The sequence below is a fragment of the Tursiops truncatus genome, chromosome 3, assembly GCF_011762595.2.
Source record: "Tursiops truncatus isolate mTurTru1 chromosome 3, mTurTru1.mat.Y, whole genome shotgun sequence".
NCBI classification, from domain to species: domain Eukaryota; kingdom Metazoa; phylum Chordata; class Mammalia; order Artiodactyla; family Delphinidae; genus Tursiops; species Tursiops truncatus.
Genome location: NC_047036.1, coordinates 87,986,442 through 88,012,364, shown reverse-complemented (window position 1 = coordinate 88,012,364; position 25,923 = coordinate 87,986,442). Strand labels below are relative to the sequence as shown.

At 34.1% G+C, this 25,923-nt stretch overlaps 1 protein-coding gene across 8 annotated transcripts in view; it reads left to right on the top strand.

The window, feature by feature from the left end:
* The window catches only part of FBXL17 (F-box and leucine rich repeat protein 17), a 478,542-nt gene that overhangs the window by 14,805 nt on the left and 437,814 nt on the right, over positions 1-25,923 (top strand). For all 8 annotated transcript variants that reach the window (XM_019940793.3, XM_019940792.3, XM_019940794.3 and 5 more), the window contains 2 exons: positions 1,286-1,543; positions 19,219-19,350. In XM_019940793.3, the coding sequence (XP_019796352.1) occupies positions 1,286-1,543; positions 19,219-19,350 (390 nt within the window). The remainder of the gene's footprint in view (positions 1-1,285; positions 1,544-19,218; positions 19,351-25,923) is intronic.

Here is a 25,923-nt window from a genome sequence, read left to right as displayed (position 1 = left end):
GGGAAGCCCGAGAAAAACTTTTTTTTAATGGACTTTTCTATGAAGTCTTCAGTGTGCTGAAACCCAAAATGATATATTGTCTAAGCTATGGATTTAGTTATATGTAATGTATTCTGATAAAAGTAGTAAAACAATTGAAATGTATATACTTTGGTAGGTATCATCTCATAATAAGTGTGAAAAGTCAAGAGTCGTACATCATGATGGCTGATATATACTATTTTTTGGGTTAAAAACAGAACCAACTCCAAATCTCAATACAATTTTGTTTGTGGGGAGTTTTTGGTGAGTTTGAAAGTTTAAAGTATGTTTTCCTAATAAGGATAGATTTTTAGGCGTTTAATGAAAACTAACACATACATTATCACTTGGTGTTTTCTGACACCAAATCTGTGGTTTTTTCCATTCTGACAACAAATTCTCTGACACCAAATGTGTGTCCAACAATTCAGTTCAATTATGACGCTAACTCCTGGAGTTAGTGCAGACCTCACAGGTTAAGGGCTCAGTCCCATAAGACTGTCTCCACTTCATATGCCAGTCACAAGTCCTAGGAGCCACCTATACTTTTGACTGACCAGGTGTAAATTTGGAAGTTCCCCCAACCCTCTCCTTAGGTGTGATAATTTGCTAGAATGATCATAACTCAGGAAAATACTATGTTCACTGATTTATTATAGAGGATGTAAACCAGGACCAGCCAAATGGAAAATACGCATAGGGCAAGGTATGGGGGGAGAGAGTTTGGAGCTTCTATATTGTTTACATCCACATTGACCTCCCAGCACTTTGATGTATTCACCAACCCAGAAGCCCTTCAAATCTCAGTGTTCAAGAGTTTTTATAATCCAGTCTCCAGCTCCCCTTCCCTCCCAGGAAATCGGAGGATGGGGCTGAAAGTTTCCGCCCTCTAATCACATGGTGTTTGGTCTTTCTGGTGACCAGCCCCCATCCTGAAGCTATCTAGGGGCCCCAACTTAAGTATAAACTCAGGCATGGTAAAAGGGGCTTGTTAAAAATAACAAAAGACATTCCTATCACTCAGGAAATTCCTAGAACTTTAGGAGCTCTGTTCCAGGAACTGGAGACAAAGACCAAATATATTTTTTTATTATACCACAGTTCTTATTATGCTTTAATATTAAGTAAGAAGGTTTTCTTTTGATTGTGGTTTTCATGCTATAATCTAATTATTATTTATTGGGGAGAATTTAATAAAAGAATAGAATGTAAGTTTCTACTTTTAGCAGATTTTTAAATTTATTGCTTTTCTTCTCTCTCATAGGTCACTGATGAATTATTGGAAAAAATTGCATCAAGAAGTCAAAATATAATTGAAATCAACATTTCTGATTGTCGCAGTATGTCTGATACTGGCGTGTGTGTTCTAGCATTTAAGTGTCCTGGACTTCTTAGGTATACAGCCTACAGGTGTAAACAGCTTTCTGACACCTCTATTATTGCGGTTGCTTCTCACTGTCCTTTACTTCAGAAAGTTCATGTAGGCAACCAGGACAAACTTACTGATGAAGGACTCAAACAGGTAAATTTTAGCATCTACAAAATGGTTTTACTTGTATTAACTCAACATGTTTTCTTGCAGCAACACTTTGAAAGATTGCTATGTTGTAGCAACATACATAGCAACATACATATTGTAATGTTCAGAGACTAAAATAAGTCATCCTTTTTATGTATCTATGAATATTTGGGTTAGTGAACTAGAGTTCCATGGCTGTAATTGATAAATTAACTTTTTTGTGTTTTTTAATAAGTGCCTGAACTTCTTTGACCAGCCATTTTATTAATTTATTCCTTTGTTACTTAAATTTTATGCGAAATTTTGCTTTAGGTAACAACAGTATGCAGTTTGGGTCAGCATGAGGTTTTAAAAATTAACTTTTAATTCCTCTTTTATGTTACTAGATGACATGCTTACATGTTTTAAAATATCTTTTAAATGGAAGTCCAAGTTAAGGAGTATAAAATGAAGAAAAAGATGGTAATTACCTATATTAGGTGCAATAATTGGATTAAATATAGTATCATGTGTATTTTCTGGTTGATTCACTTTCTTTGGAAATGGTATTTAAGGTTTCTTGTCTCAGAGTGGATATTGAATGGATTCTATGTGCCAGTCCCTGAATTTGTGAATATTTTGAATATTTAGTAATATTCCCTCTATTGTACTAGGCACTTTTTGTAGTTTTTATTTAACCTTTGAAATAACTTTGTGGAAATAGTTGATTTAAACTCATTTTGTAAAGGGAGAGATTAAGGCTTAGAGAGATTAAGAAACTTGCCTAATGTGTAGTAGACAGTGGACCTGGGATTTGAAGCTTGGATTCTCCAAAGCCCTACTGCCCTACAGTCTTTCCATTTTTTCCATGCCAATAGACTGTACTCTTCTAGACCTTGAATAAAGGAGCCTGTTCCATGAGGGCAGAGGCTATGCACATGTACCACTCTACTCACAGTGCCCTTGGCAAACATTTGTTGAAAGAAAGAATTAATAATTCCACTCAAGAACTTTGTCAGAACTATTTTCTAAGTTTAGAATTGAGATGTAGTCCTAATAGTTCCCAGGAAAAGCAGAGTATCAGTAAAGTCCTAGACTTAAGTCTGATCTGAGACGAAGTCAGAAATAATACAAAGATCCCTAAATTTATTGATTTATTTAAATATTTATTTATTTATTTGGCTGTGCTGGGTCTTAATTGCAGCACGTGGGATCTTCGTTGCCACGTGTGAGATCTTTGTTGCGGCATGCAGGATCTTTTTAGTTGCAGCATGCAGGATCTTTTTAATTGCAGCATGTGGGATCTTTTAGTTGTGGCATGCAGGCTCTTAGTTGCCGCATGTGGGATCTAGTTCCCTGACCAGGGATCAAACCCGGGCCCCCTGCATTGGGAGCGCGGAGTCTGAACCACTGGACCACGAGGGAAGTCCCTGAAGATCCCTAAATTTAAACACTGCATATGAATTAACTGAAAGCTCAGTATTAGAAGAAATTTGGAATGACTATCCTAAATAGTACTAGGTGTGTCAATCCAATTTATGTGTTAAGAATCCTGCAATTTATAAGGGAGCCTATTTTGTCTGCACAGGCTAATTGTGCAACAACAGTCTTACCTGTTGTAATATTTGTCCTGATCTATTTCTGCTATGTACAGGATTATTCACTAGCAAAGCATTTTATGAAGTTCTTAAGTCTGTTAAAACAAATTAATCTTTGAGGTAAATTATAAATTTTATAGACATGGCGTGATTTTTTTGTGACGGAAATTTCCCAGCAAGTTATACTTCACAATGAAACATTTAAAAAAGTCTATGTATTTATTAAGAAATGGATTAAATTTGCTATATATTTAAATCTGATATAACACAAATAGGTACCAGTTGACCAGAGTGCCAGGGGTGTTCCTTGTAAAAATAAGGTCATATTTATGGTTGAAATAGAGGGAAACTAAAAAGTTCTTTAAGGAACAAGACAATATGCCAGTTAAGTATTATGAATTTATCTAATATTTACAGCTTTGAGACTAATTATGTAAATCTTCCCTAGAATGTGAGGTATTTTGGAACCCATTAATTTATGATAGATTAGATGTTTGCTTCAGATTTTTATGGTTTCTGAATTATGAATTAGTTATATATGAAGTAATAATCTGATAAAAGTAGTAAAATAAATTGTTTTCATTCTAAGTAATTTTTAAAAGTAATTGCATATGAACCTCATTGCAGTACAATGAGTAATCCTTTCCTATGCTTAAGATGGTGCTGTGGTAGGTCCTCTTTTAGCCTCTTTCTTCTGTTGGGATAGTGTTACGGTATAGTAGAAAGAGAATGGCTTTCATATATACACAAAATAGAAGTAAAACTTTTATGAAGTAATATATAGCCTTATGAACAGTGCAATTGATATTTTCTATTCTGTACTATTGTGTTAAATGAATGTTGATCTTGATCCACTCAGTAAATTAATTTCATGACCCAGTGATATTTGATAAGCCCTGATGTGGACTACATTATACTTTTAGTGAATTAACAACTTAAAAATGTATAATAAAGTTTCAAAAGGCCTAGTATGGAGCTTTCATAATTGATTAATTTTCCTGGTATTTTTTTCTTTTTTACTCTTAAACATAGCAATTGATTGAATTGTTGCTTCTGTAGAGCAAGTTGAAAGGTTTGGAAAGCATGGACAGAGAACTAAAGGAATTCAAGAAAATGATGCATGAACAAAATGAGAATAGCAATAAAGAGCTAGAAAGTATAAAAAGGAATGAAATAGGAATTTTGGTGCTGAAAAGTATAATTACTGATATAAAAAATTTAGTAGAAGGATTTAGCATCAAATGTGAGCAGGCAGAAGAAAGACTCAGTGAACCTGAATAGGACAAATGAAATGATCATGTCTGAGGAGCAGAAAGAAGAAAGAATGAAGGAAAGTGAACAGAGTCTAAGGGACCTTTGGGATACCATAAAGTGAAGGGAGAGTGAAAGAGGCAGAAAGAGTATTTTAAGAAATGATATGGCCCAAACTGTTCAAATTTGGTGAAAGACATGAATCTATACATCCAAGAAACTCAGTGAACTCCAAGCAAGATGATTTCAAAGGGGCCTACATTAAAACACATAATAGTCTAATTTTCAAAAGCTAGAGCCAAAGAGAATCTTGAAAGCAACAGAGAAGTGATTCATAGCATACAAGGGATCCTCAATAGGATTAACAACTGATTTCTCATCAGAAGCCATGGAAGCCAGAAAGTAGTTGGCTAACATATTTAAAGTGTTGAAGAAACAATGTCAACCAAGAACTCTGTATCTGGCAAAACTGTTCTCCAAGAGTAAAGGTGACATTAAGATATTCCCAGGTAAACAAAAACTGAGGAAGTTCGTTTGTAGACTTGCCTTAACAAGAAGTGGTAAAGAGAGTTCTTCAAACTCTCTTTGAAATAAAAAGACACTAGATAGTAACTGAAAGCCATATGAAGAAAAAAAGAATGCGAGTATAAGTAACCACATAGGTAAATGTAAAAGATAGATTTATTGTATTTTTGGTTTTTAACTATTTTTTTCTATATGATTTAAAAGGCACATGTATAGAACAGTATTTATAAATCTTTGTTAATGGGCACATAATGTATCATCTGTGGTAATAACCATATAAAGTAGGAGGGATAGAGATGTACAGGAATAGGGTGTATACTATTGAAACCAACATGGTAATATTCAAATAAGGTTATTATAAGTTTCAGATGTTAATTGTAATCTCCATGATAACCATTAAGAAAATAACTAAAATATATACATGAAAGTAATAAGAAGAGAATCAAATGGTACACTGCATAAAATCTACCAAATACAAAAAGTGCAGTAATGGAGGAACTGAGGAACAACAATAAAAAAAGTATGAAACATACAGTAAATGAACAGCTAAACGGTGGAAATAAATCATTCTTTATCAGTACTTTAAATATAAATAGATTAAATTCTCTAAAAGGCAAAGATTGGCAGAATAAAAAAAAAATAAATCATGCATATAAAGTCTAAAAGAGACTCATTTCAGATACAGACACAATGAGGTTGAAAGTAAAAGAATGGGAAAAGATATTCCACTCAAATACTAATAACCAAACAGAGCTGAAGTGGCTATACAGATGGTCCCCAGCTTATGATGGTTCAACTTAAAATTTTTCGACTTTATGATGGTGTGAAAGCCATATGCATTCAGTAGAAACTGTACTTCAGATTTTAAATTTTCATCTTTTCCCAGACTGGCAATATGTGGTATGACACTCTCTTACGATGCTGGACAGTAGCAGTGAGCTGCAGCTCCCAGTCAGCCACACAATCATGAGGGTAAACAACTGATACACTTATAACCATTCTGTACCCATACAACTGTTCTCTTTTTCAATTTCAGTGAAATTACATAAATACTCAACACTTTATTGTAAAACAGGCTTCATGTTAGATGGTTTTGCTCAACTATAGGCTAATGTAAGTGTTCTGAGCCCATTTAAGGTATGCTAGGCTCAGCTATGATGTTCAGTGGGTTAAGTGTATTAATGCATTTTTGACTTACGATATTTTCAATTTACGATGGATTTATCAGGATGTAAGCCCATTGTAAATTGAGGAAGATCTGTATTATCACCAGAAAAAAAATCAATTTTAAGTGAAAAAAGGTTGCAGGAAACAATGAAGGTCATTATGTATTGATAAAAGTTTCAATTAATCAGGAAGATATAGCAATTATAAACATATATGACTCAAACAACACAGCCCCTAAATATATGAAGCAAAAATGGAAAGACTTGAAGGGAGAAAAAGACAGTTTTACATTGTAGTTGGAGACTTTAATAATCTACTTTCGGTAATGGAGAGAACAACCAGAAAAGATCAACAAGAAACTAGAGGACTTGAACAATGCTGTATGCTAGTTATACCTAACAGGCATATACAGTAGGCTACACTCAACAACAGAAGAGTATACATGGAATATTCTTAAGATTAGATGATATTTTGGACCACAAAACAACTTTTAATAAGTCTGGGAAGATTGAAACCATGCAAGTATCTTTTTTGACTATAATGACGTGAATCTAAGAATCAGTAACACGAAGAAATCTGGAAAATACACAAATATGTGGAAGTTAAACAGCATACTCTTGCACAACCAATCGAACATTGAAGAAATCGCAAGGGAAATTAGAAAATACCTTGAAATGAATGAAAATGAAGACACAGTATAGCAAAAATTATGGCAACAAAAATAATATTTAGAGAGAAATTTATAGCTGTAAAAGTTTATGTTTACAAAGGAAGAAAAATCTGAAATTAGTAACTTAATTGTACTCCTGGAGGCACTTGGAAAAGAAGAGCAAACTAAACCCAAAGCTAACAGAAGGAAATAATGATCAGAGCAGAAATAAATGAACTAGAAAACAGGAAAATTATAGATAAAGTCAATGAAACCAAAACTGGTTTCTTTGAAAATACCAACAAAAATGACAAACCTTTAACTATATTGACTAAGAAAAATAGAAGATTCAACTTACTAAATCAGAAATTTAAGAGTAGATATTACCACTAACTTTACAGAAATAAAAAGGATTATACAAGAAAATTATGAACCACTATGTATACCACAAACTGGATCGCCTAGATGGAATGGGTAAATTCCTAGAAATGTAAAAACTACAAAAACTGACTCAGGATAAGTAGAAAATCTGAACAGATTTGTAACAAGTAAGGAGATGAAATCAGTAATAAAAATCCTCCCAACAAAGCAAAGTCAGGAATCAGATGGGTTCCCTGTTGAATTTGGTTTAACAGATAAAGAAGAATTAATACCAATCCTTCTCAAACTCTTTCAAAATACTTAAAAGAAGGCAACACTTGCTGATTCCTACAAGGCCAGCATTACCCTGATTCTGAAGCCAGACAAAGACACTACAAGAGAAGACAACTACAGACCAACATCCTTAATGACTATAGATGCAAAAATCCTCAAAAAACATAGCAAACAGAAGTCAAAAATATATTAAAAGGGTTATATACTATGGCCAGGTATGATTTATCCCATGAATGCAAGGGTGACTCAACGTACAAAAATCAGTCAATGTAATACACCACATTACCAGAATGAAGGAAAAGACCCCACATAATCATCTTAATTAGCTCAGAAAATGCATTTGGTGAAATCCAACACCTTTTCATGATAAAAAGACACACAATAAACTAGGAATAGAAGGGTCTTTCTCAACATAATAAAGGTCAGATGTGACTAAGCTACAACTAATATCACACTCAATGGTGAATAGCTGAAAACATTTCCCCTAAGTTCAGGAAAAAAACAAGGATGCCCAACTTTTGCCACTTCAGTTCAAAATTGTATTGGAAGTTCTAGCCAGAGCAATTAGGAAAGACAAAGAAATAAAAAGCTTCCTAATTGGAAAGGAAGACAAAAAACGATCTCTATTTGCAGATAATGTTTTTTATATGGTAAACCCTAAAGAATCCACAAAAAAACTGGCCTAATAAATGAATAATTCCATTTATCATGGCATCCATAATAATAAAATATTTAGGGATAAATTTAGTCAAGCAAATGCAAGACTTATACACTGAAAATGGCAAAACATTTTTGAAAGAAAGAGGACCTAAATAAATGTAAAGTCATCCTGAGCTTGTGAATTGGAAGACTTAATATTGTTAAGATAATACTACCCAAAGTGGGCTACAGATTTGATGCAGTCCCTATTAAAATTCCAGTGGTGGTTTTTGCAGAAATGGAAAATCCATCCTAAAATTCATAAGGAATTTTAAGGGATGTAGAAGAGTCACAGCAATCTTGAATCCAAAGAACAAAGTTGGAGGATTCATACTTCTTTATTTTAAAACTTACTACAAAGGTACAGTAAATAAAACCATGTAATATTAGCATAAGGATTGACATATAGACCAATGGAGTAGAATTGGGAGTCCACAAGTAAACCCTCACATCTGTGGTCAGTTGATTTTTTTTTACCACAGTGGGAAGAACATTCACTGGGGGAAGGAACACTCTTCAAGAAATGGTGCTGGGAAAAGTAGATGTCCACATGCAAAAGAGTGAAACTGGACCCTAACCTTATACCATCGACAAAAATTAATTCTGAATGGATCAAAGAACTAAATTTAAGAGCTAAAACTGTAAAACTCTATGAAGAATGTATAGGTACAAATCTTCATGACCTTGGATTTAGTAATGGTTTCTTAAATATGACACCAAAAGAATAGGCAAGAAAAGTATAAAACAGATAAGGTGGACTTGATTAAAATTAAAAACTTTTTTTTCAAATGACATTCTCAAGAGAGTGAACAGACAACCCATAAAATGAGAGAAAATGTGTAGAAATCATATATTTGATAAGAGTTTAATATCCAGAATATATAAAGAACTCTTACCATCCAACAATAACCCCCCCGAACTCAATTGAAAAATTGTCAAAATACTTGAATAGATATTTATCCAAAGGAAAAATACAAATGGCCCTCAAGCACATGAGAAGATGGCCATCATCATTAGTCATTAGAGAATTGCAAATGAAAATCATGAGACATCACTTCACACCTACTCCAATGGATATTAATTAAAAAAAAAAAAAAGCAAAAACCAGAAAATAAGAAAGTGCAGTATGGAGGTTCCTTAAAAAACTACAAATAGAACTACCATATGACCCAGCAATCCCACTACTGGGCATATACCCTGAGAAAACCATAATTCAAAAAGAGTCATGTACCAAAATGTTTATTGCAGCTCTATTTACAATAGACCAGAGATGGAAACAACCTAAGTGTCCATCATCGGATGAATGGATAAAGAAGATGTGGCACATATATACAATGGAATATTACTTAGCCATAAAAAGAAATGACATTGAGCTATTTGTAATGAGGTGGATAGACCTAGAGTCTGTCATACAGAGTGAAGTAAGTCAGAAACAGAAAGACAAATACCGTATGCTAACACGTATATACGGAATTTAAGGAAAAAAACATGTCATGAAGAACCTAAGGGTAAGACAGGAATAAAGACACAGACCTACTAGAGAATGGACTTGAGGATATGGGGAGGGGGAAGGGTAAGCTGTGACAAAGCGAGAGAGAGGCATGGACATATATACACTACAAAAGGTAAGGTAGATAGCTAGTGGGAAGCAGCCGCATAGCACAGGGAGATCAGCTCAGTGGTTTGTGACCACCTAGAGGGGTGGGATAGGGAGGGTGGGAGGAAGGGAGATGCAAGAGGGAAGAGATATGGGAACATATGTATATGTATAACTGATTCACTTTGTTATAAAGCAGAAACTAACACACCATTGTAAAGCAATTATACTCCAATAAAGATGTAAAAAAAAAAAGAAAGTGCTTCTTCGGATGTGGAGAAATTTGAATCTTCATACATCGCTAGTGGGAATATAAATGGTGCACATACTGTGGAAGACAGTTTGGTGGTTCCTCAAAAGATTAAACATAGAATTATCATTGGACCCAGGAATTCCACCTAGATGTTTACCCCAAATAATTGAAAACAGTGACTCAAATAGATACTTGTTCACTTATTTTCATTGTATCATTATTCACAATAGCCAAGGGGTAGAAACAACCCAACTGTCCATTAAGAGATGAATGAATGAATGAAATGTATGTCATGCAATGAAATATTATTCAGCCTTATAGTGGAGTGAAACACTGTACATGTTACCACATGAATGAACTTTGTAAACATATGCAAAGTTAAATAGGCCAGACACAAAGAACAAATATTATAAGATTCTACTTATATAAATTACCTAGTATAGGCAAATTCACAGAAACAGAATGTAGGTAGAGGGCTTCAGGGGCTAGGGGAAGTAGGAAATGGGTACTTGTTGCTTAATGGGTAGGGAGTTTCTATTTGGGGTGATGAAAAAGTTTTGGAAAGAGTGGTGTTGGTTGCACAGCACTGTGAATATAATGTCACTGAATTATATGCCTAAATATGGTTAAATAGCAGTTTTCATGTTTGATATATTTTACCACAATAAAGGAAAAAAGAAACATTACTTGTTTTTAGATGCTGAATTTCTGTGAGATAAACTAAAATGTCAGTCTCATCTAATCTATCTTTACATGTTCTAGTGATATTCAGTCAACTAAGTAAAGAGCAAGTATGTAACCTTTATGAGTATCTACCATGGGTAGGGCACTGTTCATATATTCCAACTATATGTTGATACATTTAATTTCTCTTTTGATTCACAGCCACTCTGTGAGATAGGTATTATTTCATTTTTATAGATGAGGAAGCAGTTACAGAGAGACCATAAGTAATTTATCTGAGATAAAGTAATAAGTGATAGGGCTGGCATTCTTATCCAGGGATGTCTTGAGTTCATACTAAATCCACTTAGCTCATTTCCTCCCCTTTTCAGATTACGTGACACTCATTTTATCCCTATGATGATAAGTGATACTTATAATGAGACTGAGAAACTAGAGATCTTGAAAAGCCTCCTTTATCAAATGTGTTACATTTAGGTAGTTTAAGAATGTTTTAAGCATTCTGTTTCTAAATTAGCATCACAATTTGCAAAGGGAAGTAATATTTTGGGTGCTTTCTATATGACAGGCATTGTATTTTGTGCTTTCATATTTTGTTGTTCAATTTAATCTTCACAGCAGCGCTGAGGTATTTCAGGATGAAAAGTTGAATCTTTTGGAAGTTAAGTAACTTGTCCAAGTTCACATAGTTGGGAAGGTATGGGGCCAATATTCTCATTAAATTTTGCTTGATCTCTGAATCATGTCATGTGGAATCATATCTAGGATTTTAAGCTGGAATTTTCAGTTCAATGACTAGAGAGAAAATTTTCCATCTGTAACTGGGAGTATTGAGCCTTCATGTAATTCAAGGAGGCTTCTTTCTGGAAATTTATCTTTTTTTTTATATTTTATTTTATTTTATTTTATTTTTTAACATCTTTATTGGGGTATAATTGCTTTACAATGGTGTGTTAGTTTCTGCTTTATAACAAAGTGAATCAGTTATACATATACATATGTTCCCATATCTCTTCCCTCTTGCGTCTCCCTCCCTCCCACCCTCCCTATCCCACCCCTCCAGGCTGTCACAAAGCACGGAGCCAATATCCCTGTGCCATGCGGCTGCTTCCCACTAGCTATCTACCTTACTATGTTTGTTAGTGTGTATATGTCCATGACTCTCTCTCGCCCTGTCACAGCTCACCCTTCCCCCTCCCCATAACCTCGAGTCCGTTCTCTATGGAAATTTATCTTTATAGTATTGAATACTTCTAAAAAGTTCCCTTCACATGAATCCTAATAAATAGTGTTCTAATAGCTTCCTTCTTTACCCATTAATAATAATAGAGGTATAAAACATTTATTTAGTACTTTTATATGCTTTGCAGTGTGCCTTAATAAGCATTTCCATTTGTGTTATTTTTTTAAAAATCTTCTCCACAACCCAGTGAGGTATAGGTAGGCATTGTTATAATTCAGCATAAGCCTTCTGGGCCTGAGAATGGAAGTTGGTCAGTTAACTGAAAATCAGTTAAATGATAGAATCACAAAAATCAATATGTACTATAAACATTTTAATTAAAAAATACTATATAACTGTAGATTCATTAGTGAGTCTTTGCGGGGCTCTCACTGTTGTGGCCTCTCTCCTTGCGGAGCACAGGCTCCGGACGCACAGGCTCCGGACGCACAAGCCCAGCGGCCATGGGTCACGAGCCCAGCCACTCCGTGGCACGTGGGATCCTCCAGGACCGGGGCAGGAACCCATGTCCCCTGCATTGGCAGGCGGACTCCCAACCACTGTGCCACCAGGGAAGCCCTATTAGTGAGTCTTTTGATATAGGGTCAGGGCCTTTTTCTTGAGTTAGAGACAGCTAGTTAGAATTTGACTTTATTTTACTTAAACTATATCAATGATGTGGCACCCATGATTTTCAGTTTTTTTTTTTTTAAATTGAAGTGGGACAGGTAGTCACTACTTATGAAGGAATATGAGTGCAGCTTGTTTTAGAATGTGATTTTCCCAATATTTTATAACTTTATAGTTGTCGCTGAAAACTAATGCATCAGCACTTTTTTATGGCTTTCATTGAACATAAAACATTCAACCTACTTTTTTTAGCAAGAGCTTTCTTTTTCCTTCTCATTTGTCAGTTTATTTAATATCTAATGTAATTATGTTATAATAATTATAATTAGAAAAAACAGATTTGGGAAGAAATATCACTTTCTCTTGACTTTTTTTTATCTCAGGTTTTATTGACATTTGCTGTTTCATTGTGTTGATTTTTTTTACTGTGGCAAAATCTGCATAATATTTACCATTTTAACAGCTTTTGAGTGTGCAATTCCAGTGACTTTAAGTATGTTCACAATGTTGTGTAACCATCGTAGGCTCTCTTCTAATTTCTAATTAGCATACTTTCTGGGCCTATCTAGCTACCTCCTGTAAGTAGAATCATACAATGTTAACTCTTGTGTCTGGCTTATTTCACTTGCATAATGTTTTCAGTGTTTATCTATGTTGTAGCATATATCAGTTTCATTCCATTTTATGGCTGAATAATATTCTAGTGTATGTATAAACCATATTTTTTTCTACTCATCTGTTGATGGCTTCCCATGTTTTTAAAGTTAAGCTGCAAAAGTTTTAATCACAGTATTTTAAAATTTGAAACATTAATAATAAGTAACAAATGTTCCTATGTACTCATGCTAAAATAGCATTTTTGCTCGTTTTCTAAAAGATAAAAAAATCTTTTTAGTGTGTAACAAATTAAACAAGTGATTATTCCATGTATGTTCTCAATTTTCATTTACTCTTGAGTTATAATTATACATCATGCTAGTACAACTAAAAATAGTATTGGTACACATTTTGGGAGCTTATGTAGCATATTTTCATTGTATTAAATGGAATGTCCTTTAAATGAGGCAAAGTTAGACAATATAAATCTAGGAGAAAGATTCAAATTTGAGTCCTTAAAGAGGGTCAGATGAGTGGCAGTTTGAAAAATTTGCTTTGCTTTCTTTCATATCTCATTGTCTGTGCTACTCTACTACAAATGATGAAACTAATGAATCAAATTATGAAATTGTCATTTTTATGATTTCACAAACATGAATAGTTAGCGTAGTTGGGTGAAGTTACTAGAAGATATGGTTTGGGTTTTCTTCACTGTTTTCTTTTGCATGTGTATAATAGTGACAGTGGTGACATATTGGGAATGGAAAGTAGAAGGAACAATTTCCCTCTTCTGTTGAAGGTGGCATACCTCATGTTTTAAAAATATGTCCTTAATACTGGTTTTGAGCAGATTTCGTGTGACATTGGAAGACCTAATCTTATTTTTATCCCAGTGGGTCCCATGTTCTGGTTTCAGTTATCTAAATTCTTTGTCGAAGTATATTCTTCCTAAGCTGTTTGTTTTATTACAAAAGTAACCCAGTAACAACATATAGCTTGCTAAAACAAATTCTCTTTTGTAAATTCTCAAGGGTGATGTGCAAAATTTTAGTTAAATTTTGAGATGCTGGGAAATTCACCTCCAAATATTTTATAGAAAAATTTGAAAAATACCTTTGGAGTTCTTGAGCAAAATTGTGAATAATCTTAAAGGATTATTACAAAGAAGAAAAGAATAAATCAAAGACAGTCCTTTTTATATTATGTTCATTTACTCTAGTCCATTTTCAGTTCTAATTACTGTCATGTGCTAAAATGAACCATGGATTAATAGGTGGACTAGCTTCATTAAAATGATAAAGTGGCTACTAACACCCTTTTCATTAAATGATTTCCTTCAGGGTTGACTGATGGGTGCCCTTGACATATTATTAGAGTTAGAGGAAGGCTTCTATTACTGTCCATCTGACTTGCACCTTTCCTAGGGAACTAGATATTGGACTTGTATTGATAAAGATTCAGAACCTCTTAAATGACATACTGGGGTTCTATGTCTTAGGTAACTAAGACCGTTTACTTGGTGAAGAGTGAGAGTTAGGATTGGACCTGGCATGAGTGTCAGGTGCAAATAGCAATGAAGGACAGGCTGGGTGTGAATGGATAGGTGTGGTTGGAGCTAAAATTTCACAAGGTTGATAACCTCTCTTACCTGGAAGGGCCCTCAGGGAGGAGTTTTCCAGTATCCAACTAAGGTGAGTGGTGGTATTCATCCTGTCAATATCAGCCAGATAGGTATTCTTATCTTATGATGAGTAGTTATTATTTCAGAATGTTCTTTGGTAAAGTAGAAAGTATTATGGAGGTAGTTTTGAGGTGTTTGTAGATCCTTTAGCTGTATTGACTTTTTGCTGGGATAAGGTAAGAGTTAAGGAGGGGGGGACTTCCCTGGCGTTCCAGTGGTTAAGACTTCACCCTCCAGTGCAGGGGGTGTGGGTTCAATCCCTGGTCGGGGAACTAAGATCCCACATGCCTCACGGCCAAAAAACCAAAACATAAAAAAACACAGAAGCAGTATCGTAAGAAATTCAATAAACACTTTAAAAATGGTCCACATCAAAAAAAAAAAAAAAAAAAAAAGAGTCAATGGCGGTAAACTTGATACAGGAAGAGATCACCTGGCTGGTGCACTAAGTGTTGAAGTCTCTTTATTGCTCCAGCATCTCAATAAATTGACAAATAAGACACTGGAATAGTGACAGAGGAAAAATATTAACTTTATTACACAGAAAGGCTAGATTGGGAATGTTGCTTAGTAATAGAGTTAAATAGGCTTGTTAACTCAAACGCTGGAGTTTGGCCAGGGGACCCAGTCGTCATCTACTAGGCTGGACCAGCAGTGTCCTGCAAATGTAGAAGTAGATGCTTGCTCCTTGTGGGCAGTTTGTTCTGAAGCGGAAAAAAGATAGAGATGAACTGAACATGTTCAGCTTATTACATACAAACTAATCAGTGTAGAGACCAGAAGTTAGATCAGTTGAACTCCTTCCAGAAGAAGGAAGCAGTGGTAGAGAAGAAGCATTTGCCGTCTATGTCTGTATGTATTTTCTTGATTTATCCATTTTAGACCATCCCAGGGGTCCCCAACCCCCGGGCCGCACAGCAGGAGGTGAGCAGCACGTGAGTGAAGCTTTATCTGCCACTTACTATCACTCCCCATCGCTCGTATTACCACCTGAACCTCCCTCCCCTGCATCTGTGGGAAAATTGTCTTCCACGAAACCGGTCCCTGGTGCCAAAAAGGTTGCGGACCGCTGATCTCTGCTATTTCCTTGCTATGGAAAGATGAGGATTTGGCTCACTATCCTTTTCTATCTCCTATGCCCTCATTGTGTCAAAATAATTCTGTTATAATTTTGATTAAATAAGTATTCAGTATTTACGTTTTATAATTACCTACCTTTCTTTTCCCTCTGGAATTTTGTTTTTATTGGAATGAATAAATGTCTTTTTGTCCTCATTTAGTTTACTTAGTTTTTATATCTTCTTAGTGATGGAGTCCACAGCTTTCCCCCAGTTGCTTTAGTATACCTATATGTATTTACTTAGTCGAATTTATTTTCTTTAAGTAGACAGCAGTCTGGACTTACTGTATATAACTACTCTTGCATTAATTGTCATCTTAGTATCTTATCTTCACCCTTATTCTTAATGTTTTCCTCACCTTGCTGTTCTATTAGATGTCCTATTACCTAGATGTCATGTGTTCTTTCTCTTGATGTATTCTCATGTTTTGTAGAGCACAGATTGTAATAGCTTCCTGATAAAGAATATATGGGAGGTACATCTTTTGAGAACTTGCATGTCTGAAAATGTCTCTGTTCTACCCTCACACTTAATTCATAGTCTGAATCCTGAGTACAGTATTCTAGGTTTGAAATAAGTATTCTTAAATAATTAAGAAGTTTGTTGCCTTTTTTATCCTTAATCCTCTGTATGAAATCTGATTCTCACTAGAAGTCTAGAATATTTTTTTATACCTACGATTATGAAATTTTATGATGATTTGCCTTGGTACAAGTCTGCTTTTGTCATTTGTATTGGACATATGAGTGAGTCCTTTTAGTCTGGAAGTCCATATCCTTTCATCTTGGAACATTTTATAGAATTATTTCTTTTAATTCCTGCATTTTCACTGTATAAACTTTCACATCCCCACATTTTCTGGAGTGTGCTTCTGCTGTCAGCTGTGCATGGCATACCCCAAAGACCCTATGGTTTACTCCCTGCAGTGAACTCCAGTCTTTTGCTATTGTGGGAGAGTGGGCAGGGGCAGGCTGTGCAGAAATGAGGAGGTGATCTGAGTGGTTAACTACTTCTTAAGTAGACTTTCAAGAATCGTGGTGGTTTTAAGACCAACCTCGCCCTCACTGCCAGACATATGTGAGCTTATTGGGAGTTTTGTAGTGATTATCATATTGCTTTTCTGCTTTCCCCACTATTGGCTTTGGATTCAGCTTTCTGGCGTCTAAGTAACATGCCATTGTATGTTCTAGAAATCTATGTGCCTCTTTAATGCATTATAAGATCTGGTAGTAGATCTAATAAACATGGTGAATATTGATGAGCAAAAATGATATTTCACTATCTGCAATAACAATAGTGTTATATAAAATTATCTTTGATTTCTGTTGTTTACAGAGTCACACATACTGCTAAACTACTGTGATTTTCTGTTTAATAAGTGAAAGAAAAGCTAAAGTTCATTTAGAGAATAGTAAGAAAATTAAAATGTACTCTTTTGTTTTTCTTATCCATTTTCCTGGAATCCCTCATTTCCACCTGTGGACCAATTTAGAACTCTTGAATTAAGTAGAACATGGTGGTATATGAGACCATAATCATAGTTTCCTTTATTTGTCCATTTTTCAAAGAGGCCTCTTTACAGTGAATAACTCTGATCAGCCTTTTCATTCATTCAACAAATATTTACTAGGTATCAACTGACTGTAAGACACTGGGCACCAGGCCTATGTTAGTTAAACAAGCTTCTGTCTTCATGGAGTTTACATTTCTAGTGGAATATATAATTGGTTATAGTGTTACCTAGATTAAAATAAGATGGCTTGTATATATCACCACCCCTGGAAAAACTAACTGAAATTGCATATCTTTCTGATAATATCATTACTTTACTTGAAACAGGACTTGGAAGTTTTTATTACAAAAATAATATTTATTTTTAAAAAGATATAAGAAGACTGATAGAAAAAAAGAACAGTACCCATTATTGCACTGATCAGAAATAACCACTGTAAACACCTTGGTGTATATTTTATCTCTTTTCTATATACATGTGTATAATTAAATATGTATATTATATTTAAATGTGCCTAATTTGTTTATAAAAATTGAATTTATTATAAAAACATGTACAGTTTTTATTTGTCAAGTGTTTACTTCAATTTAATGGCTATATAATACTCAATTTTACGAAAACACCATAATTTATAACTTTAGGTTTTCTGTATTTCACTATTAAAAAAAAAATTCTTGTGCTAATTTCTTGTAGCTAAATCTTACCAAACACCTTTAGTTAATTATTCCAGTAGTCTTTATGAATAATTTTAAATATATGGAAAATTTGAAAGAATTTTACAGTGAACACCTGTATACCCACTACATAGATTGTATAATTAACATTGTAGGATGTTGACTTTACTATGTTATCTATCCAATTATCCATCCCTCTTACATTTTTTGGTAAATATTTAGAAGCTGAGTCATATAATTTTCAGGCAAATTTTATAAAATTTTTTCATTTATGCTAACTAGCCCTCCAAGAAGATTTTTAGTACTAATTTACACTCTTACCAGTGGTGTATCAGCACACTTTGAACCCTTACCAAACTGGATTTTATTGTCTTAATGTAATTTTTTAGACAATTTTTGATATATAGGTTTTTAGTAAAGTTTCTTATTTTATCTCTAAGATGACTTTCTTTATATGTAATACTTATAAAACATTTATTTATAGTTTGCTTTGATCATCTAATTTCTACTGTAGATTTTGAAAAGAAATTATATAATTTGTTCTTTGTTGTACTTAATGTTTTTTAAGGGGAACATTGTATCTGTTCAGTAGCTATTTAAGGTACACTTGACATTTCAATCAGGAAATCACTAGTCCTTTTTTTTTTTTTTAGTTTATGCAATAAGTGTGTAAATAAGTATTAACTAGAATACTGGCTATAGCATATTCAGTCTTTTTTCTCTTTCACAGAATAAATGAGCCGATGGAGAAAAATGATACATTGGGGCAATCAGAACTAGAAGTAGAATCTCCTGAATTAAATATTCGTTCACTCACTGGACCTTTGTCTCACTTCTTGGACCTTGGTTTTATTCCTTGGACCTGTGTTCCACTCAGTCTAACACTATGACTGATAAAAAGACTCAAGAGAAATTAAGGCATGAATTTGAAGTGTTATGGAATCTAGGCACCTAGGTGGGCATATAGTATGTGAGGCAGTTGAAGCAAGGAGATAATTAGAAGGTGAAAAGGCTTACACAACACTATTTTAAATGATAGATTGCCTACATTCTATTTTAAGAGTAATTTATAAACAATTATTTAACTTTGGTATGGCTATTTAAAAAAATTATGTGGAAATCCCACTAGAAATATGTCACCTTTGTTATTTTTGGAGCATTCAGTCAAATCTCTTTGTTTACAGCTGGGCTCAAAATGCAGAGAACTCAAAGATATTCATTTCGGCCAGTGTTACAAGATCTCAGATGAAGGCATGATCGTCATAGCTAAGGGCTGTCTGAAATTACAAAGAATATACATGCAGGAAAACAAATTAGTAAGTACTTGTTACCATTCTTGTGTTTTTCATTTTGTTTCTAACTCTTGAATTCCTTATAACTTAGCTTATAAATTTTTTTCTACTTATTTTTTTGGGATGGTTTAGAGGCAGATTCTACTTAAAAGCAAGAATCTTCTCAAAACAATGATTTGTATAAATTGATTTTATAACTGTGTGGGTGCTTATATGTGGTACTTACATGTTAAAAATTCTTCATTAGCATGTGCTAATGTGTTTTTTTCTAAACTCTGACAGTGGAAAAAATTAATTTGAAAAAATTAAATTTGGCTGCCAAATATAAGTATGTAGTTGTCGTTCCTTCTGATTCCCCTAGGGATTGTAGTAATTTTAGATAGTTAGGAATTTTTAGTATTCGGGAAGATGTATGCTTGTGAAATAGAGCCTTTCACGTAGTATGGTGTAAAATGGGACTCGGTAAATTGAGACAGATAATCTTGTTTTTAGTTGTAAAGACTACTAGTTTAGTTACATAGGTTTTATATTATATTTTAAGCACATGTGTAGGTAACTCATTTACACTTATTGTATATTATAAATATATTTAAAGCCATGTGATTTTCTCTTATTGAGATATACTTTATATATCATAAAATTCACCTTTTTAAAGTGTACAGTTCAGTGTTTGTTAGTATATTCACAAAGTTGTGCAGTCATCATCACTAATTCTAGAACAGTTTTATTATCCCAAAAAGAAACCCTGTGCCTATTAGCTGTCACTCTTCATTTCCCCTTCCTCTAGCCCATGGCAACTGGTAATCTACTTTCTGTGGACTTTTGTCTGTTCCAGACATTTCATATAAATAGAATCACACAATATGTGGTCTTCTGGGTCTGCCTTCTTTTACATACCATATTTTTTCAAAGTTCATTCCTATTGTAGGATATATCAGAGCTTCATTCCTTTTTATGGCTGAATAATATTCCAAATCCATTTAATTTTGCTTTGATAGGTATATAGTACAGGTTAACAGAAAAAGTTGTCACTGGGGAGGCATTAGTAGAGTTCTCAATGTTGAAAAATACTGTACGTTAAAATGTAGGCAAGGTGGTCCTGAATATGTATATTTACAAAGAAGATTTGCTTTTTAACTGTATCTTCAAAATAATGAGATCTTTTTGTTGCCTCTTGGAGTTAGTTTACAAAACTTGATAAATACCTCTCACATATTAATGTAAGTTTTGAAAGGTCTCTGGAAGCCTCAGCACTTAAAGTGAGACAACGCTTTTTTTTTTTTTTAAAGATTGCAGTTAGAAAAGTTGAAATACTATGAATTAAAAGTAAACACTTTTATTACCATGTAGAATTATCTTTTTCTGTGAAATTACACAGTAAAAATACTTCCTATTCCTGTTCACATTTAATACAAATTTAATAATCACTCCTGAGGCATTATGTTCTTGTGGATAGAGTAAGGTCTTCTGGGTAAGAGAGAATGAATTTTTGAATCCCAGTATCCATTTACTTGCATTGTGACCTTGGGAAAGTTACTTAAGATCTTTGAACCTCCTTTGCAAATGGGGTTATTAGTATTTGTATTTTTGCAGGTTGTGGTTTTGAGGAATAAATGATATAATGTCCTTAAATTGTCTAGTATAAACTCTGACTCATAGAAGACAATAAAAAACTAGTAGTCTTTATGAGAACTTGACCATATTTGTTGTCCATTGGTTTCCACTTTACACTCAAGATAAATTAAAAGGTGGTAATCCCAGCTTACAATTTTTATATTTCTCACATAATGGGAATATTTGTTGAGTGATTAATATTTGTTTTCTTGTTGAGCAAAACCAGAAAAACATTTTTCTTGACACATTAAAAATTTTGGTCAGTGGTTTTTCAAAAGAATTAAACCATATGTTTTGAAGGTTCTAGTTATGTTCAAATTTCTTTAATATTGTGGTCCATTAGAAAGGTGTTATATACTCAAATGCTAAGGGAATCAGTTTCCTATGTAGTGTTATTCAGTAAACATTTTGATTTCATTGCAAATTAGAAGTGATTTTGCTAAATCTTAAGTAAAGTTCAGTTCAATGAAATTCTTGCAGTTTAAGGTTTTTAGAAAGGGAAATTTAGAATAGTATGAGCTCTTTCTGTTGGACAGTTGAGCTGTTGATAACTGGTCTCCCATAGGAACTTTAGTTTGTATTTTTAGAATTTATGAAATAAGGAGAAATATTTGAATTACTTGCAAAGCTACAATTTTAAGTAGATTGGGTTTTTTCACTCTGAGATGTATTATTGTTAGTCCTTTAATGACAAATATTTTTAAAAGGGTGAGTAGAAATAATAGTCTGATTAAAGGCAAATAATATTTATATATGCATATATATAATTATACCGTATATTTAATTACAGACAGGAAATAATAAACATCATTAAATAGGACAAACACCTAATAGAAATATTCAGTACTCAGGAGAATATTGTGTCTGAAAGGATGCCAACAGAACTTTACCTGTGCAGATATTGATCATTAGCTAAATTATTTCACTAATTCTCTTATCAGTCTTCTCAAAAAGAATCTTCTCAAAATAGTATTAGAGTTTTATTGTGTAGCCTAAAAATAATCATAGCATAGTGCTTTTTTAAAGTATAAACTTTGCTGACTTTAAAACATCAAATTGGTTGTTTTTATATATGTTGACAGTATATGACTAAGTATACATTTTTTTCATATTATATCTTGGCCTTTAGATGGCAGCATTGTCTTTGTATATTTCAGTGACATAGCTTTTGTGTCCTTGATGTAACTATAAAGATAAAATGCTTGTACATGGTTTCTGCAGATATTTATGGTTTATTTTTAATTTTGTCCTTTAGATGGTTTTAGGGAAATTTTCTTTAAAAATATGAAATAATAGTTGCATCTAGAGTGTTACAAGGTGAACTTGCTATCTTACACAAAGTAGCAAGATACTTGAATATTCTTATTTGTGGCACTGTAAGTAAGGTACAGTTTAGCATAGGGAAAGGATTCCTGTATTTATCACAAGGAGTTTTATTCAGGTGGAAAGAGGACAATGATCTGACATCTTAGTACTCAAATGATTTATGGTGAGGCAAATAATTGAGGACATACATGTAAAATCTTACCCCCAAAGAGTGAGTTTTTGTTTTAGTAATTTTTGAGAGAGACAACTGCCATGCATCTACATGGATATATTTTTCATTTGCTATAAAACTGTTGTATAGACTATAAAAACAGATCTGAGGAATACAACTATAGTGAGTGTCTAGCATATTATATCCAACTGTCTGCTGTCTTTATTATTATTATTATTTTTTGAGGTACGTGGGCCTCTCACTCTTGTGGCCTCTCTTGTTGCGGAGCACAGGCTCCGGACGCGCAGGCCCAGCGGCCATGGCTCACGGGCCCAGCCGCTCCACGGCATGTGGGATCTTCCCGGACCGGGGCACGAACCTGTGTCCCCTGCATCGGCAGGCGGACTCTAACACACTGCGCCACCAGGGAAGCCCATGTCTGCTGTCTTTTAGCTATAGCATTTATATCACTTCTGTGCAGTACTGGCTACAAAATTATTTTAAAGCCATGTTTAGTTTGTGTGTATAGTTATTGATGATCTAGAAACTTCATTAAGTATATTTTCTCTGCTTCCTTACTGTCCTTCCTCCAGATTCTGCTTCTCTACTTTTTGGACAGAAGCTCTTTGGTCTGCTTTTTTTAAAAACATTTTTATTGGAGTATAATTGCTTTACAATGTTGTGTTAGTTTCTGCTGTATAACAAAGTAAATCAGCTACACGTATACTTATATCCCCATATCCCCTCCCTCTTGCGTCTCCCTCCCACCTTCCCTATCCCACCCCTCTAGGTGGTCACAAAGCACCGAGCTGATCTCCCTGTGCTATGTGGCTGCTTCCCACTAGCTATCTATTTTACATTTGGTAGTGTATATATGTCAGTGCTACTCTCTCACTTCATCCCAGCTTACCCTTCCCTCTCCCTGTGTCCTCAAGTCCATTCCCTACATCTTGGGCAGCTTTTTATTTGGCTGTAAAATGATGGGGTCAGATAGATTATCTATATTTGTTATCCAACCTGATGTTTTAAAGTACTAGGATTTTACGATTTTGAAAATGGCTTCTATGCTAAGTTCTAGGGTCAGCATATTTGATAGAGATCTCTATGTCTTATATTTATTTGGCTTATTTTATTTTATTTTTTTTTGGCTTTTTTTTTTTAACACCTTCTACTGTGTAGAGTTGAGTTATGAAACTAGTATAGATTTCTGAGTTACCCAAGAAAGTAGTAATGTATTATGAATAGATTTTAGAAAGTTTTAGGGAAATGTTAAATGTTTTCTGGTTAAAATTTGATTTCCCAGTGGTTAATTATGACCTTTTACTTTTTTCAACCTCCTGGTGAAGTATTTTACAGTTCTGTGCCATCTCCCATAGTCCTTTGGCCCTTGCTGTAACATTATTTGTAACATTGTTTGTTCATTGTTTTTAATTTTATTATCCTTTGGAGGCTTACATGTATCATGTAGGACCTAAATTTACCTCTCTCTGCTTCCTTCTGGGATGAATGAGGCAAATACTGAGTGTGAGTTGAATTGAACTCAATTCATATCTTGATCCTACTGTTTCTTAATCATGTGATTCAGTTAGTTATCTTAATTTTTGTACTTTCATTTCCTTGTTTGTAGAAAAGATATAATACTACCTCAGACTTGTTCTTATGAGGATCAGACTAAATGAGATTGAGGTGAAGTACAAAATAAATGGTCCCAAACGTAGGAAGTTCTTTAATAAATGTGTTTTTTTTTCTTCCTCTCCCTATCAGAGTTCACTTTCTGGAGTCTACCAGTTTGAATTGGGCTGTGTCAGTAGCTACTGTCACTTACTATGTTCTAATTTCATCTGTTAGTTACCCACAGTTTAATTCTTATTTTGCTGCTTGCTGTGATTTTGAGGTTGTTGCAGCAGCTAAGTGAATCGACTGGTAGCCGTGTTATCATCAACTAGGGTAAATAAGTAAGGTAAGCATTTGCATCAGAGCTTAAATAACAGTGACTAATTCAGCATTATATTAAGGCTTGCATTTCCTGACTCTTTTACTTCTCAACTTAGAGTTAATACATTAAGGTCCTGCTACCCCTCAACACCCCGACTACATTCTTGTTACCTTATTCCTCAGATACTCCTTGTGAAGTGAGTTTACTTTGTAATCCCAGACATAAATGATGTACATTTATGAAGAATTCCATTCTATAAGTACTCACTTCAGCCTCCAAAGTCTCCAAGGGTAGATATTCGCCTTCATTGCCCTTTCCTCTCTGAATGGATGAGGCATTTACTGACACCGAGAGTGGTAGTTTCCAATAAACAGTGATGCATGCATATGGCGTTCTAAAGAAGGTGACCTAAAGTTAATAAACTTCATCTTGTTATTGTATACTACCTTTGCTGTCATTTTTTGATATCTGAAAATATTTAATAATAGTTATCTCATTGACTGTTTATAATGTACCAGGCACTGTGTAGTTTTACATAATTAATCCTCACAACCACCATATGAGGTAGCTTACTTTTTAAAATTTTTATTTATTTATTTTTATTTTTTGGCCATGTCGTGTGGCATGTGGGATCTTAGTTCCCAACCAGGGATTGAACCCGCACCCCCTGCATTGTAAGTGCAGAGTCTTAACTTCTGGACTGCCAGGGAAGTCCCCATGAGGTAGTTTATTTTTATTCCATTTTACAGATGAAGAAATTGAGGCCTAGAAAGGTTAAGGAACAACAGATAAATGTCAGAGTCAAGAGTCTAACCCAGATCTGTTGGACTCTCAAAAGTTTGTCCTCAAGACCTTTGATGCATGGATACATCACAGGTGGAGCTAATCCATATATGCCTTTGAACCAAGCAATAATTTCCAAAAGGCATTATCCCCATTAAAACACTTAACTGTCAGGTGCTGTGAGACATCAGAGGAGGAAATTAGCTATTAGCATGAGCAGAAGATCCTTTTGCTAGGATGATAACTGATTTTAGGGGAAGCTGCTAGTACCAATGGAGATACACAAATCTTTTCTAGGAAAATTAGTAAAATTACCAAAGAGGAAAACTGTCTTCAGGATAGTGTTTAATGTTGGTTTTAATCCTGTATAAATGTGAACATAATGAACTTTTGTAGAATTGCACTCATTATGCAAAAGTTTTTACTTGGCAAAAACATAATATTGTGTTTTTTGTGATACTTGGATTCAGAAGCTAAATACCATTTCATTTTTGTTCGATAGATTTAATAGAAATTTTAATGGATTAATGAACTGGTAACTTTCTACTCTGTTCCTTAACACTGTTTCAGATGTTGTTTCAGTGGAGTTAATATTTGAATGCCTACTGTGTGCCAGGCACTATGAGAAGTGTTAAGGAATTTAAAAAGAGTTATATTGCCAAAGAAAGAATATCCTTTTCTAGTGGTAAGCGCTATGGAAATGCCAATCGCAAAATAGTTACTTGTGTGAGAGATTAGGGAGGAATCAGGAAATCCTATAAATAGTAGGTGACATTTATAACTGGAT